Source organism: Cynocephalus volans, chromosome 9, assembly GCF_027409185.1.
Source record: "Cynocephalus volans isolate mCynVol1 chromosome 9, mCynVol1.pri, whole genome shotgun sequence".
Classification (NCBI taxonomy): domain Eukaryota; kingdom Metazoa; phylum Chordata; class Mammalia; order Dermoptera; family Cynocephalidae; genus Cynocephalus; species Cynocephalus volans.
In genome coordinates this window covers 148,171,830-148,188,205 of record NC_084468.1, presented here as the reverse complement: position 1 = coordinate 148,188,205, position 16,376 = coordinate 148,171,830, and the positions used below count along the sequence as shown (strand labels likewise).

Genomic DNA, 16,376 nt, shown 5'->3' with positions numbered 1-16,376 from the left:
ACAAGTCAATAAATCAACAAAAGGGAAGACAAAAGCCGTATGATCATCTCAATACACACAGAATAAATATTTGATAAAATTCAACATCGCTTCATGATAAAAATTCTCAACAAACTAGGTATAGAAAGTATTTCAACACAATAAAAGCCATATTATGAAAAACCCACAACTGACATTATCTTGAATGGGCAAAATTTGAAAGCTTTTCCTCTAAGAACAGAAACATGACAAGGATGCCCACTCTCATCACTCCTATTTAACCTAGTATTGAAAGTTCTAGCCAGAACAATTAGGCAAGAGAAAGGAATAAAGGACATCCAAATTGGAAGAGGAAGTCAAACTGTCCCTGTTTGCAGATGACATGATCTTATATATAGAAAAACCCAAAGACTCCACCAAAAAACTCTTAAGAGCTGATAAATTCAGTAAAGTTGCAGGATATAAAAATCAATATACAAAAGTCACTAGCATTTCTATACACCAACAAAGAATTAGCAGAAAAAGAAATCAAGAAAACAATCCCATTTACAATACCTATCAAAAGAAAAAAAAAAAAAAAAACCTAGGTATAAACCTAACCAAGGAGGCAAAAGATCTCTACAATGAAACCTACAAAACACTGATGAAAAAAATTAAAGACACAAAAATATGGAAAGACATCTCATGCTCACGGATTGGTAGAATTAATATTGTGTGAATGTCCATACTACCCAAACCAATCTACAGATTCAATGCAATCCCTATCAAAATACTAATGACATTCTTCACAGAAATAGGAAAAGCAATCCTAACATTCACATGGCATAACAGAAGTCCTCGAATAGCCAAAGCAACTATGAGCAAAGAGAGTAAATGGGGAGGCATTACACTACCTGACTTCAAATTATACTACAAAACTATAGTAAACAAAACAGCACGGTACTGGCATAAAAACAGACACATGGGCCAATGGAACAGAATAAAGAACCCAGAAATAAACCCACATACTTACAGCCAACTGATCTTTGATAAAGGCACTAAAAGTATACATTGGGGAAAGAACAAACTCTTCAATAAATGGTGCTGGAAAAACTGGACATTTGTGTGTAGAAGAATGAAACTAGATCCGTCTCTCGCCATATATAAAAATCAACTCAAAATGGATTTAAAGACTTAAATATAAGACATGATACTATAGAACTTCTAGAAGAAAATATGGGGGAAACACTCCAGGACATAGTAGGCAAAGATTTGATGAATAAGACTTCAAAAACACAGGCAAGAAAAGAAAAACTAAACAAATGCAATTTTATCAAACTAAAAACCTTCTGCACAAGAAAGAGAAAAATCAACAGAGTGAAGGAACAACCTACAGAATGGGAGAAAATATTTGCAAACTACTCATCTGACAATACCCAGAATATATAAGAAACTCAAACAATTCAATAGTAAAAAAACAACCCCATTAAAAAGTGCACAAGAGAACCAAATAGACATTTCTCAAAAGAAGACATACAAATGGCCAACAGGTATCTGCTCAACATCACTAATCATTAGGGAAATGCAAAACTTTTGAGGTATCATCTCACCCCAGTTAGAATGGTTATTATCAAAAAGAAAACAACAAATGCTGGTGAGGATGTGGAGAAAGAGGAACCCTTATGTGTTGAGATTGTTGGGACTGTATACTAATACAGCCATTATAGAAAACAGTATGAAGTTTTCCCAAACAACTACAGATAGAACTACCATATGACCCAGCAATCCAACTACTGCATATATACACAAAGAAATAGAAAGCATCATGACAAAAGGATACCTATACTCCTATGTTTATTGCAGCTCTGTTCACAATAGCCAAGATATGGAACCAACCTAAATGTCCAACAGATGATTGGATAAAGAAAATGTGATACAAATACACAATGTAATACTACTCAGCCACAAAAAGAATGAAATTCTGGTATTTGCAGCAACATGCATGAAGTTGAAAAAAATTAAGTGAAATAAGCCAGGCACAGAAAGAAATACCACACGTTCTCACTCATGTGGCAGCTAAAAAAGAGAACAACAAAATAATAATAATGGTAAGTTGAACTGTTAAAAGGAGAGAGAAAAACTGTGCTTACTAAAGGTAGGAGCAAGGAGAGAAGAGGGGAGAAAGGTGAGAGGTTGGTTAATGGACAGAAAATTACAGCTAGATAGGGAAAGTAAGAACTTTGGTGTTCAGTTGACCTGGGAATCTATAATTAACAATGATTTACTGCATGTTACCAAATGACTACAAGAGAGGAGATCAAATTTGCACACCATGAAAAAATGACGAAGTTTTGCAAGGATGAATATGCAAATTACCCTGAAGAGATCATCACACATTGTATATATGTACTGAAATATAACTCCGTACCCCATAAATATGTACATTCAATATGTTTCAACAAAAAAATTTTTTAAATTAAAAAACATAGAACTATTTCTTTTATTATGAAACTTAATAATAATTTGGGCTGGCCAGTCACCTCACTTGGTTAGAGCTTGGTGCTGCTGACAAAGACCAGGTGAAGGGGTTTGGATCCACCAAAAAAAACCCCATTAATAATAATTTAGTAATTTCTGCACTTTTCCTGATAAGAATAAAAGGTGACAGCTAATATTCAAAACTGGAAACCAGATAATCAGACAAAAATCACATTTATTTCAATAGCTCCAAGTGCAAATACAGCAAGTCAGTTCACAAAGTTTCAAGGTACAGCTTTAAGTATAATGAAAACTTGATATACAAAAATGAAAGGGTAAATAGCAGAAATAAAGCTCAATTTTTAAAAAATTCAAGTAACCTGAAAAGCCTTTAGACTAAAATACTCCACTTATATCAATTCAGAAATGCCTTAATTTACAGATGTCAGTAGTGCATTTTAATCAAAAAGGACTCTTCAGAGAATCACCCCAAACTGGTCAGCTCCAGATGGGAGTAGAAGTTCTCAGTGTTGGCTGTTCCTAATTTTACAGCTTCAGTCACTCACTCTATCAAATGATGTGGTACAATCCATGATATTTTGATTTTCAGGCAAATTCTAAAGGATGTTTAGAGTTAAATATAAGGCCAACACCACTATAAATAATTTTCTAAAATGACCAGTATATACAAGAATCTAAAAGATTTAAAGACCGATGTCAACTTCAGGCCTATGGTATTATTGAGAAAAGACATAGATTAATACTTCTTCCATTACTTAAAACCGTTTTGTAAGGTTAGCAACATGGCCTTTAAAACTTCCTCATTAAAACTGTACTGAAATATATATTTATTTCTACATATACAGAACTTGTATGTAAAGTAGAAAAATTTCCCACCAGGAAGATAATTAAAGGTTATTAATGTACTTTTTATCACTTAGCAGCCAACACTCATGTTTATTTCTGCTCCCCAGATGCAATGCTAGCTACTAGTTTCAATTGAGGAAAATGAGCATCTTCAAGAAGATTTACGCGAAATATTTATTCAGTCTTTTCCCCAGACTTCTTCATCTTTTCATTGTAGGCATTAAACTGAGAGTCTGTTCCAAAAATTCTATCCCACCATGTAAATGTTGAAGCATAGTTTCCGATGAAGTTCATGTGGTGGAAATCATGATGCCGAGAACCAGCATAGAAAGGGATGAGATTTAAAGGGTTGAGAGGAATATCATAACCACTGAAATAAAAATGATAAAAATTATTAAGAAAATAAATACATCTCAAATAACTGACATTTTCTTTAATAGTCTTTTGCTCATTAACTTATTCAAATAACATTCTGCTTTGTCTAAATCATTTTATTTCTGAGACGTTTACAAAAGGCAGAAACTAACAGAAAAGAGTACATATTCTAGAAACCACTTTTAAGAAATAAAAAAAACTTAAAAGATCTAGGGAAATTATACATTATACATGAGGGGATAAAAGAATCTTTCAACATAGATTTTGAAGAATTATTATTTTTACTTTTAGAGGAGGTTTCTCATCATAGTCTTTAACAGTTGTAAATAAAGTTCATAATACTAAATATATCTTTTAGGAAAAGCTATGTGAAATTAGTTTCAAGCATTAAAAAGGTCAGGTATCACTGTGTAGCAACTTCTTTTACTTTTTTACAAGTTGTAATTAAATGTACCGTGATTAATTAAAATACCAGCACGCTTTTCTATAGTTGGAAGAAAATAAATGATTTCAAAAAGAGTCCCATTTAGAGTATCCTCCTTTATTTCTAACTACATATCTAAAACCAGATATCCACAGTAATACCGTCTAAATCACTCCAAGCCCTCCCTCCCTTTGAGGGGCTGAGAGGGAAGTTGGAAAGGAGAAAGGAATAGAAGGAAAGAAAAAATGAAATGGATATCAGTTACAATTTTGCTACAGAAGAGTATTCTCTGCCTAAAACTAAAAGCATCGATTTTGTTACTTCAGTGGTTTAAAAATACTTAAAATTTGATAGACTGCATTCATGATTATAGTAATAAGTCCCAAGTTAAAATGCAATGAACATATAATAATTTTAACATAATGAAAAATTAGCATATTAAGCATTTAAAAAGGCATTCAATATAAGTAATCTACCACAAATGTCTTCCAATCAGCAGAAAGGAAGCATATGAAACACGTACATATTACAAAAAGTATTTTCACCTTGTAAATGCTTTTATCAGTTAGACAGTAGAGACAAGAAATAGTCTTATTCAGTGAAGGCTGAATTTTTCCAAATAAGCATTAGGTTTAGGTTTATTACAGAAGGATAAAGAAATTGCTATCCTGAATATTTATTTTATTTGCCCAAATAACTCATTATCACTACAAAAATGAAAACAGCATAGATCAGGACGTAAAAGCATCTCTAATACACAAATTTTTATCTAATGATTATGTTCTCCTGTTTTCTTAAAAATAATATTAAGAACACTAACTTCCATCAGTCTACTTAGAAGTAATCTTATGATCATGAAAATAAGGATATTTTATGATACCTTATACCTGAACGTAAAGCATAACTCACCTATGAACATCAATAGTTTCTATCAAACGAACAGTCACCCATGCCCAAAGAAGAATTACATGATCACACAAAAGCACAATTCCAATGAAAAATCCAGTTCCAAGAATTAGGGTTTCCAAAGGATGTGCGTATTCAGCTTCCATTCCAAATGGAGCCTAAAACAAATAGGCAAGAATTCCTTAATATATTGTGATAGTTAACTTTACGTGTCAACTTGGTTGGGCTATGGTGCCCAATTATTTGGTCAAACACAAGTGTAGATGTTGCTGTGAAGGTATTTTTTAGATGTGGTTAATATTTAAAACAATAGAATTTGAGGAGACTACCCTTCATAATGAAGGTGGGCTGAAGGCCTTAAGAGCAAAGACTGAGAAGAAGGAATTCTCAAGACTGCAACACAGAAACCTTGTCAGTTTCCAGCCAGCTGTTCTGCAGAATTTGGACCCAAGACTGCAACAGTAACTCTTCGGAATTCCCAGCCTTATCCTGACCTACAGATTTCAGACTTACCAATCCCAACAATCACATGAGCCACTTCCTTAAAAATCTCTCTCGCCCCCCGTGTATAAATATCCTTTTGATTCTGCTCCTTTAGAGAGCCCCAACTAAAATACATATTTTATTTGTGAATGTAGTTTTATAAAATTATATTATTTCCGTATGTAATAATAATATACCTACCCATACATATATAAATAATAGTAGTAATTCTGAATAAAAATATCTTTTTGTTCCTATCAAACATCAAAAGGTCTAGGGATATAAAGTCTTAATAACTGTCTTTGATGGTTTAAGAAAAAGGCATTAAACAACTGATGTGAATTCTAATTTTGATTTATGTATGTGTATTTGTTCTGCCAAGAAAGGGATGCTTGATTTAGCATACCATGTAATTATGATCAATGCAGTTGTTTCCAAAATTACATCAAAGCAGTTCTGATAAAAACCACTGTCTTTGTGGGAGTGATGAACACAATAAAAATGTGTGAAAACTAAGTCAACAATTATTTTAGAAGTTTAAATATTAAAGGCTTATTGTTTTGGGGCCTCATTTAAATGTCTCTAACATTACTACAGTTGCTGTCAAACTACCAGACATCTAGCTATGACAATATAGCATTCTGGCCGCAAGGATGAGAGTCTGAACTACTTCATGTAATATTTTTCTTTCAGGTCTCAACTTACTATTAAAGTAAGACACCGAAGAAAATTTGTAGAACGGGTTTTGTGGTGTGTATGTGTGTGTTATGTTTTTAATAATTATACAAAAGGAAAAAGAAATAAAAACATCACTGACAATTTTTTTTTAAATGCTCAGGAAATAAACATTTTATGTCTAATATTAAAAAAAAGGTACTAAATGTAACACTAACATACCTGAAACTCATGATGAATTTTATGAATATATTTATATATTCTTTTGTGGTGTAAGAGTCTATGCAGGAAATAGTGCCAGGTGTCCTCAATGACTGCACAACAAAAGCATCTTGCCAAGACCAAATACCTTTAAGATGAAAATACTATAATGAATATGACATAACTTTTAAACAATCTAGACTTCTACTTGACATCACTGCCTGAGACACTATGTAAAACCAAATACACACTTACCACTTTGACCTTATTGTATATACTGATGAACAAATTCTCAAAACTGGTTGATACAGCTATATGATATAACCCAAAGTAAGGTTAAAGAGACTGAACACTATACTAATTCTATTTCATTTTGACAAAAATCCACAGGTATAAAATCAGTTAAGAAACAAAATTCAAAACCACCAGAAAAAGAATAACATTGATGAAGGACTTGAGCTAAAATTAATAACAGTAATATCGTCACTTTTTCCATCAGAGGACATAATTTAAGTGAAATGGGCAAAAAATAATTGGTATACAAATGCACACATACACAGAAACTTTAATATGTTGCATATACATTATGTAATAAAAGGTATCTATCTCTATATTGGTATATCTGTATTCAGTATGTCAGGTACAGATAGGTGAATTCAAATATTATTTGAATGTAAACACACTCTGGATACACACATACACGTTTATATGAACACAATTTTTATAAACCTGAAACTCTTACATTTTTCACTTGTTTTAGACTTAAAATATAATACATTTTTTCTTAGTATAACCACATATATCTGCATACAGTCATATAAAGGATGTTATGGACATTTCAATGCTAGAAACTCCCCTTCCAATAAAATTTTAAAATACAGATGGCCCCCTATTTAAGGATGGTTCAACTTAAGATTTTTTGACTTTACCATGGTGCAAAAGCAATATGTATTCAGTTGAAACCAAACTACAAATTTTGAATTTTGATTTTTTATTATTTTTATTATTCACTATTATAAAAATTTAATTTTGAGTATTATAAAATAGGCATTGTGTTACAAGCTATGATGTTTGGTAGATTAGGTGAATTAAATGCATTTTCAACTTATTATATTTTTAACTTAGGATGGTTTATCAGGATGTAACCCCATCATAAGGCGAAGTGCATCTGTATCAAAAGATAAAAATGAGAACATTTTAAGTTTCTACAATGGTTTACTTTTTCCCTATTCATTTACTTCCAAAGTGTAGAACAAACATTAACCAAATGAAGAAAGAAAATAAACATCAAGTATAAATTAATTGGATAATAAACCATGACTAAGTATAAAAATCAAATTTTTATCTACATACCATCTTGGCATTCTTTCCCAATCGTAAGGAATATTGAAATACTCTGTAAAATAATAGGTTCCACAAATCAAAGGCAGCTGGATACAAAAGTGATTAAAGAGAATTACTTTTAAACATTTCCATTGGTTTTCCCATGTTTCTGGTTTTTCCTATGGAGAAAAATCACAATATTTAATATAACCTCTGCTATCAGTAGTTGAGCTTAACAACTCTAAGTAAATTACTAATTTTTTCTCTACTGTTTATTTTAGACCTAATTCTATGTTAGTTATGTTAATTTTATATTATAGTAACTAAGGCTCAGGAATCACAACATCCTTGCCTTCTACATTCTTGACATCTGCTACCATTACTTTAAATAGGTAAAGAAACTGTTAATAGACAAAGCCAGCCAGAATGATCTCAAACCAAAGAGGTGCTACAGAATGAATAGCTCTCCAGTCCTTGCTGCCCACAGACCATTGACTTCTTTTACCAGAAGTTCCAGAGAAGAAGAAATGTGTGTTACGCTAAGATTACAGTTGGGGCCAACTGTTGAGGAAGTTGTACACACGGCATCGGAAGACTTCATTACACAGATAAATTGATGCTTCCAGGCATTCGGCAGTATTCATTCCCAGAAGTAAGTGCATTTTTGTTCATATACAATGATAGAATTATATAAACTCTCTGAGCTGAGAACTTCAGAGATGTGTGCTGATGATGAAGTTAGCAGATTCAAGTCAAAATAAGAAAAGATCAATGTAATGAGATGTTCATAAAACCTCATAAGGATACTAACTTGCTTAGCAAGCCATTATCAAAAAAACTAAATTTATTCAATTTAAAGGGCTGCAGTTAGATAAGAAAAAATGCTTTTGGTTTTACAAAAAGATGGTGATAATAAATATTCGTTATTGCTTTGTTTTATATGCCCTTACCTAAAAATTCGGAAATCTGTCAATGAAATTCTTTTAACTGAACCACAAATATCCAAAGTATGGGAACCACTGCTCATTAGCAGAGGCTAAAAGAAGTCAACCACTTTGCCAAGGATCACACAGGCAGTCAGTAACAGAATTTGGATTAAGTAAAATCTAGGTCTCTAGATTCAGTACTGTTCTTGAAATTCTTTAAGAATTATCTTCCTCACAAAAACAGGAAAACGCATTAAACTGAGTAATCAATCCAGTGGCCCGGACTCTAATACCAGAGCCGTTACTAACCAGTTAAGTAGCTCTGTAATGCTCACAATTCAGTTTCCACAACAATAAAATGAGATTTGACAAAGTAATTTACAATTGTCTTTGTATTTCTACTTTGAGCATTATTGGACCCCACTCTTCCAAACCTCCTTTCTGTGACTGGGTACAAAATAAATTGAAGGTTCAGGCCTGGGTTGGCAACGGCACAGTTTACCATAGAAACAATGTTTAACAGATTTTTAATTTCCTGGCTAGAATCTGATACTCATGTAGCTGCAGAAATTACAGTTTAATCAACTATAACTAATAAAATCATGTGTTATATTATTCAGAGTATATATAAATTAGTTAAAAAGACAATCAAAAATTCATGCCTAGTACAATATCAAAGTTTACCACATTTTACTTTTTTATGCATAACTGCACCCCAATATAAAGAAATACTATTACTAGGGCCATAGACTTTAGAAATGTTTTTTGTACATATACTTTTGAAGAAAATTCTTGGAGAATTATTAACACATAGGATTTTTTGAAATACATAGATCCTGCAAAGTCTACTTTACCTTTTCATTTCTGTAAAATCTCCCCTAACTAGCAAGCACGTGCATTAACTGTCAAGCTGTCTATTCTGTTTAAAAGCAGAAAGTCTTTAGTACTATTTCATTACCACCAGAAGCTATTTTTTTTCTTTTGCCAGTTTTAAAAATAAACAAGTTTATTGTATGTGTTAAATAATATAATTCTCAAATATTTTATTTTAGAATTTCTAAAGTACTTAGCAATTGATACCCGCAATTTCTTGTACCCTCAATATTATCAGGCTATCTGCCTTCAAAATGGAAAAACCTGTAATTAGCTTGTACTGATTTTTTTGGTTTCATTTTAAAATCCTTTATATTGTGAAAACTTGTACTGATTTGACATCATAATTTATTTTAGTACCAAAAAAGCTTAAAGCATGGACTTTAGTAGTTGTGAAACTTAAAGGAAAACATGCTGAGTACAGACTTGAAACCATACTACCCAGTCTTTCAATTTGTTTATAAACAACTAGTTGTAACCAACTAGATCATTGCTTATTCTTTCTCTTGCCACATTTTATTTTAAAGCTGCTCATACTCCCTTGACTAAAAATGTTCTTCCTCTCTCTGGAAGGACTGCCACCTGACAGAGTTTGGACCTGTTGTCCCCCCAAAACTCATGTGGAAATCTGATCCCCAATGTGGCAGTGTTGGGATCCTTCATGAATGGATTAATGTTGGGGGGGGAGGGATGAGTTCTCACTCTATTAGTTGCCTCAAGAGCCAGTTGTTTAAAAGACCTGGCACCTCCCCTCTCTCTCTCTCTTGCCTCGTCTCACCACGTGATCTGCTTGTACCCACCGCCTGCCTGCCACTTTCCGCCATGAGTAGAAGCAGCCTGAGGCCCTCACTAGATGGAGCTGTCCCAGAATTGTGAGCCTAATAAACCTCTTTCCTTCATAAATTACCCAGTCTCAGGTATTCTGTTATAGCAACACAAAAATGCATAAATACACCACCTCTGACCAAATAAATCAACTGCAGAGGTCAGTGAAGGAGGAAAAGGATGCTTTTGCCTGGCCAGCCATAAAACAAATCAGCTCTATAAAGCAATGGGTGACACACTTTTGTTCTTCCCTACCATGTACACTGACTATCCACCCAATGTATACTGAGTGAATGCAAATTATTACCCATAGATGAATGCTCAGAGTCTACTGAGGCTGTGTGCCCTTGAATTTTAGTTTAGCATGACATTTTAGAAAAGTAAATAGTAAGCATTAGAAACTATCATAGGTTTTTACCAAGTGCTACTAAATCATTTTTCTTTCTAATAAGGTAGTCAAGATTCTTCCTGAAAATTGTGTCAAGCCCATAGCCTAGCCTACATTGTCCTGTATATAGCAGGCTCTCAAGAGACATATGGTGCAATGAAGCAAATACCTGGAAATTAGGAACATCACCTCCTTATTTGGGATAATATAAATGGTGCTGAACTAACTGAACTACCTACCACATTATTTTGGGGTAATAAAGCCCAATTTAACAAACTATTTTTGAAACACTATCCGTAATGATCTAGGACTATGTTGTGTTCAATACAGCAGCAACTAGCAACATGTGGCTACCGAACACTTTAAATATGGCTAGTCTAAATTGACATAGGCTAAAATTAGAGTAAAATACATACTGGACTTCAAAGATCTAATACCATACTAAGCATTTTTTATTTTGATTACTCATTGAAATAATTTACATTTATGGAGTTAAATAAAACATATTATTAAAATTAACTTTTCCGGGCCGAGCCCGTGGCGCACCCGGTAGAGTGCTGCGCTGGCAGCGCGGCGACGCTCCCGCCGTGGGTTCGGATCCTATATAGGACTGGCCGGTGCACTCACTGGCTGAGTGCCGGTCACGAAAAAGACAAAAAAAAAAAAAAAAAAAAAAAAATTAACTTTTCCTATTTCTTTTTACCTTTCTTAATGTACTCTACTAGAAAATTTTAAATTACATATATGACTTCATTAAATTTCTATTGGACAGTATTGATTTAGAATCTCTCAAAATTAAATTTATAAATATAATTCGGCAGCACTAATTATAATAGTCCATTTCAAGTTTATCATACTCACCTTTTGAATTTTGTACTTTTTCATGTAAGGTATAAATTGAAATAAAAATCCAGGTAAACAGAACAAGAAATAAAGGGCTTCATGAACTATAAGGGATCCCCATGTTGCAATCTGGAACTTTGTATAATTATTCAACATATAGTTCCAAGCATTTTTAAATGGTTCTTGCAGAGGATTCTCAGGTAAAAGTGAATCTACATACTCCACAGCCAAGGATGCTGAACTAAAGATGGTGGCACTTTCATTTGTTGCCATTTTCCAAATCTCTGCAGACAGCTTTATAATTCTGTAAAAATAAATAAATAAAAACTGAACAATAAAATCCTAAAAAAATGGTTTTAAAAATGCATCTTCTGATAACTTTTAAAATAACAATTACTAAAGGAATATCAATTTCTCAGGTTCTAAACATGTGATTAAAAAAATCTACTAGATATCATCACCATCTCCATTTGTTTATGTGGCTTTAAAGACCACATGCCACTTTCAAAAGCAGTTTCTAAAAGAACAACAGTGGAACAGAAATTTTGAGGTATCTTTAAAGAGATTTTCAGTGTGGTCTCCATGGAAAACCTTCTAATTTCAATGAGCAATAGTTGGGTTTAAAAATGCCACTTAAAACCAAAATAACCTATAAAGAAAATGTTTGTCGAACATAACTACATACAATAATACTTAAAAATTAAGTATTTCTGACTGGGGAATAAAAAGACAACCATAAAGTTAAAGACCAAACGACAAACTGGAAAAGATATTTCCAACACTCATGATAAAGAGCTACAAAGTGTGCTTTAGAAAAAGAGTAAAAACCCCAATAGAAAACTGAAAAAGGTCATTCACAAGCAGTTCACAGAAAAAGAGGCCAATGGTCACTAAACAAGTAGGAAGCTTAACTTCACTCAAATGAGGAAATGCACCCTAAAACAAAGAGATATGCTCTGTCTGAGTGGTAAATCTCTACAAGTTTAATAGTGCCCAGTACCCATACTGGCTAGGACATGAGGAAAAGAAGCATTCTCATACATTGTTGGGGGGTGGGGAGGGTGGGAAATAAATTAATTTATCATTTGGAAAAAAATCATTAATATCTATCACAATTCAAAATGAATATATCTTTTGATCCACTAATTTTCTCACTCAAGTGTACAAAGACAGATACGCTATTGCTTGTAATAGCAAAAACAAAGAGAAAAAAAGAAAAACAAAACATAAATACATCAACAAGAATGAAGTCAAATAAATTCTATTCTGTGCTTCCATATACAGTTATACAGCCACTTTAAAGAACAAGGAAAGTCTATATGTTCTACATAGAAAGATATGTAAGATATAGTGTTAATCCAAACAGCAAACTGCAGAATGGTATGTACAGCAAGAATTTCACTTATGTTTTTCTAAAAAGGACATGTATTTTATCTATGCACTTTGATGCATATGTACATACAGAGACACACACAAACAGAAAATATATGGAAGGACACGCAGGAACAATTTAGAGCGGTGACCTCTAGGAAAAAAGATTAAACGGGGTTTGGGGGCAGGGTGTTATCGAAGAGAGGAGGAAAACTTTACTTTCCATTTTATACCTTCTGTACAATTTCAATTTTTTAAATGAGCATGTTCTACTTATATAATAAACTTAATAGGTCACCAACGAAAAAATAGAGAAACTTACTAAGAATGCCGCTTTTCTAAAAATTTTCACTGCTGTTTCTAATTTATAAGTTATAATGGACCATTCTAAACAGATATTTTAAAGTCTCAGAAGAGTTCTTAACAGTGTTTAAAATCCTCGCTCTGCCTTTCAAATTGGCCTCCTACCCCGTCCCATGGGTGGCATGCTGGGAGGCTTAGCCAACTTCTTCAGGTCTCTGAATTCACTTCACATCCTTATTCTTCAGTCCTATTTATTGTCTAATGACTTACACCACAGTGACTAAAATGCTACGTCCTGTACCATTCCAACCTCAGAATGTCTCTTTGCTCAGTAGTCTCCTCCTCTAAGATTGACTAGTCTTCTGTGTCTTACCTTACACCTCATCAAGAACCTTCCGTCACTTATGCTTTTCACCTTTTGTCCTTCCCTCTTCACTGGGAGTATTCCGCCAAGTCTAGAAACATTTCCAAGTCTTCTTGTCTTGAGAAAAGCTTTTCTAACCTCTATCATCTCTCCCGAGCTACTGTCCCATTTCTCTTTCTTTGAACCAACCAACTTCTTTCTCAAAGGAGAGCTCTACATAAATTCTCCAACTACTTCACTCTCACCCACATAACTCACCGGACTACCTGCAATCTAGCTCCCCACCCACACCAAAATGTCTTCAGTGATCTTCTAACTTGCAAAATAAGACAATCATTCCAATCCTCATTTTTCTTGAAGTGATTACATTTGACAATGTTGAACCAACACCACTTACCAACTGAACTAATCGACCAGCCCCCCCCCCCTTTTTTTTTTTTTTTGGCAACTGATAATATGGGGATCCAAACCCCTGACCTTGGTGTTATAAGGCTGAGCTCTAACCAACTGAGCTAAAGCAGCCTCAACAACACTTACTAGCCATGTGACCTTGCGCAAGTTATGTAACCTCTCCGAGCCCGGTTTTAGCATCTGCAAAAATAAACAATAACAATAGTTCTTCCAATGAGCCCAAGAGATAATGTACAGAAAGTGCTTAGCATAGGACGTGGCACATGGTAGTTACAAGAAACATAATTATTGGGCACGTTCTATGTGCCAGGAACCGTGTTCTAAGACTGTTCCGTACTCTTTACATTTTAACTTTAATCCTTACCTCACCTTCATGAGGCAGGTATTTTTCTTATCCCTATTTTATAGATGAAAAACTGAGGTGTAGAAAGATTAAGTAATTTGCCTAAAGTTACACAAATGCTAAACAGGACGGTACATGCACTTATCCATTTTGTGATACAAAGGTACTTCAACAGGTTTGTGAAAAAAATTCAATTAAAAGACAATACAAATCCCCATACTGGCCAGCTACCCCTGCCAAAAAAGGAGATAATACAAATCCTTAAATAAAGTTTCTGACAACTCCTTGTACTGTAATCATAAATGATAAAGCACATAATAAATATTACAGTAAGAGCAATTATTTGATGCTTTCCTTACTATTCTAGATTATCTTGGGTGATCTTAACTATTTCTCATTTTTAAAATATGCTGATATTTTTAAATCTCTCCCCCCCACCCAAACACCATGTTCTGATTATCCAAGTCTACTGGCCATCTCCAATTAGACAGTTCAGAGGCACATCAAATTCAACATGTCCAAAAGTTCCCCAACTGCTTCTCACGACCCCTGCCCAAATATTTCTTACCTCCTTTCATGCCTAACTTGGTGAACTGCACCATCACCTACTTAGTCATCTCAGACAGAATTTCTAAGTTTCTCCCATCTCTGCTACCTTGATGAAAACCAACTTAAAGGCACTTATTTTAATTAGCATTCAGGAGTTTACTCTCCATAAACAACGTAGGGAAAGGATACATTGTTGCCAAGTGAACAAAGGCAAAAAATGAGAATTAAAGAGGAAAAGGGAAACAAGATCGTGAAACAGAATCTTTTTTCCTTTTCTCATCCTTGGGCAACCTAACTGAGTGGAAGCCTGCTCTGCAGCAGGGTGAGTGGACCCTCAGAAAAAAGAAATTTAGTTCTTTGTGGATTCTCTGAGCAACCTTGAAGTTCAGCTGTCAACCAGTGTCTGTCCTTGGGCACTTTACCTTAGTTAAGCCCGGACTGCCCCAGCTCCCTCATTGTCTGGAGTTGCCCTGCCTCCAAAGCTTGCCCTTCTTAAACCCTAGCTCTAAGATACAATGCCAGGATGTATCTAAACATCGGAGTCAGACCCCTTCTTAAGACAAAGTTCAAGGGAGCGCCTCCCCTACGGACAAAGCGATGCACAAGAGGCCTCGCCGGAGCTCTGCACCCCCCATGTCTCCTCATCGCCATCCCACGCGTCACGTTCTTACAGTGTTTGGTCACCCGCGCGCGGCTCCTGCTGCTTCATTCCTCTCTGCCCACGGACACATCGTCCTGTCCAGCTCCCAGCCACCCTCCCATCAGCTCCTCTCAGGCGCCCTTCCCAGCCCCTCCTCCCACCGCACACACACAACACGTCTTCTCTCTCCCGTGCTTGTTTTCGTACAACTCCGGTCACTCTGTCACCCTGTGCTGTGACTATCTTCTATTATGTCTCGTCTCCCGAGGACTGTAAACTCTTTAAAGGGCCAATCCCCCAGTTCCATCGGTCCCGGTCCGTTCGCGCCCGTTTCTTTCCGGTCTAGCCTGCACCTTCCCCACGCCCCGGAGACCCGCTTCTGAGAGCCTCCCCACCTCCCTCTCGGGGGCGGCACCCGCGTCCGGCCTGCGCGCACACCCACGCCCGAACCGCTCCCCTCCACCTCGCCGAGCCCCCTTCCTCCGGCACGAGCCGCTGTCCCGGTCCCCTCACCTGGACGGTCGCGAGATGACTGCGGGCCACCGTCACGCAGGTGGCCAGGTGCTGAGGTCTCGGAAACTACCTCTCCCGGCTCGGGGGTGGAGCCGAGAGGAGGAGACAGGCCCCGCCTGCTGTTATTGGCCTGCGAAGGCTCGCGCCCCGCCTTCCCGGCGCGGTGATTGGTCTGTGAGGCTGCCGGCCTCGTGCGACTCGTGCGAGCGAATCCCCGGCGGGCCCAGCCATTGGCTCCGCGGATGGAGTGAGGATAGTGAGACCCCGGCGTCCAGCCAGCGTCGGCGCTGCAGCGCGTCCGGAGGCGGGAAGCGTGGAAGCGCGTGACGGCGTGAGG

General features: G+C 35.8%; 1 protein-coding gene across 1 annotated transcript; it reads right to left on the bottom strand.

Annotated features, from left to right (window-relative positions):
• Nucleotides 1-2,675: 2,675 nt before the first annotated feature.
• On the bottom strand, nucleotides 2,676-16,126 carry MSMO1 (methylsterol monooxygenase 1). The gene is made up of 6 exons (XM_063108438.1): nucleotides 16,040-16,126; nucleotides 11,564-11,849; nucleotides 7,721-7,869; nucleotides 6,389-6,515; nucleotides 5,012-5,166; nucleotides 2,676-3,673 (listed from the first exon to the last, which is right to left on the bottom strand). Exons 2-6 carry the CDS (start codon nucleotides 11,816-11,818, stop codon nucleotides 3,478-3,480), a joined length of 882 nt encoding a protein of 293 aa, XP_062964508.1. The 5' UTR covers nucleotides 11,819-11,849; nucleotides 16,040-16,126; the 3' UTR covers nucleotides 2,676-3,477.
• Between the last annotated feature and the right edge of the window lie 250 nt (nucleotides 16,127-16,376).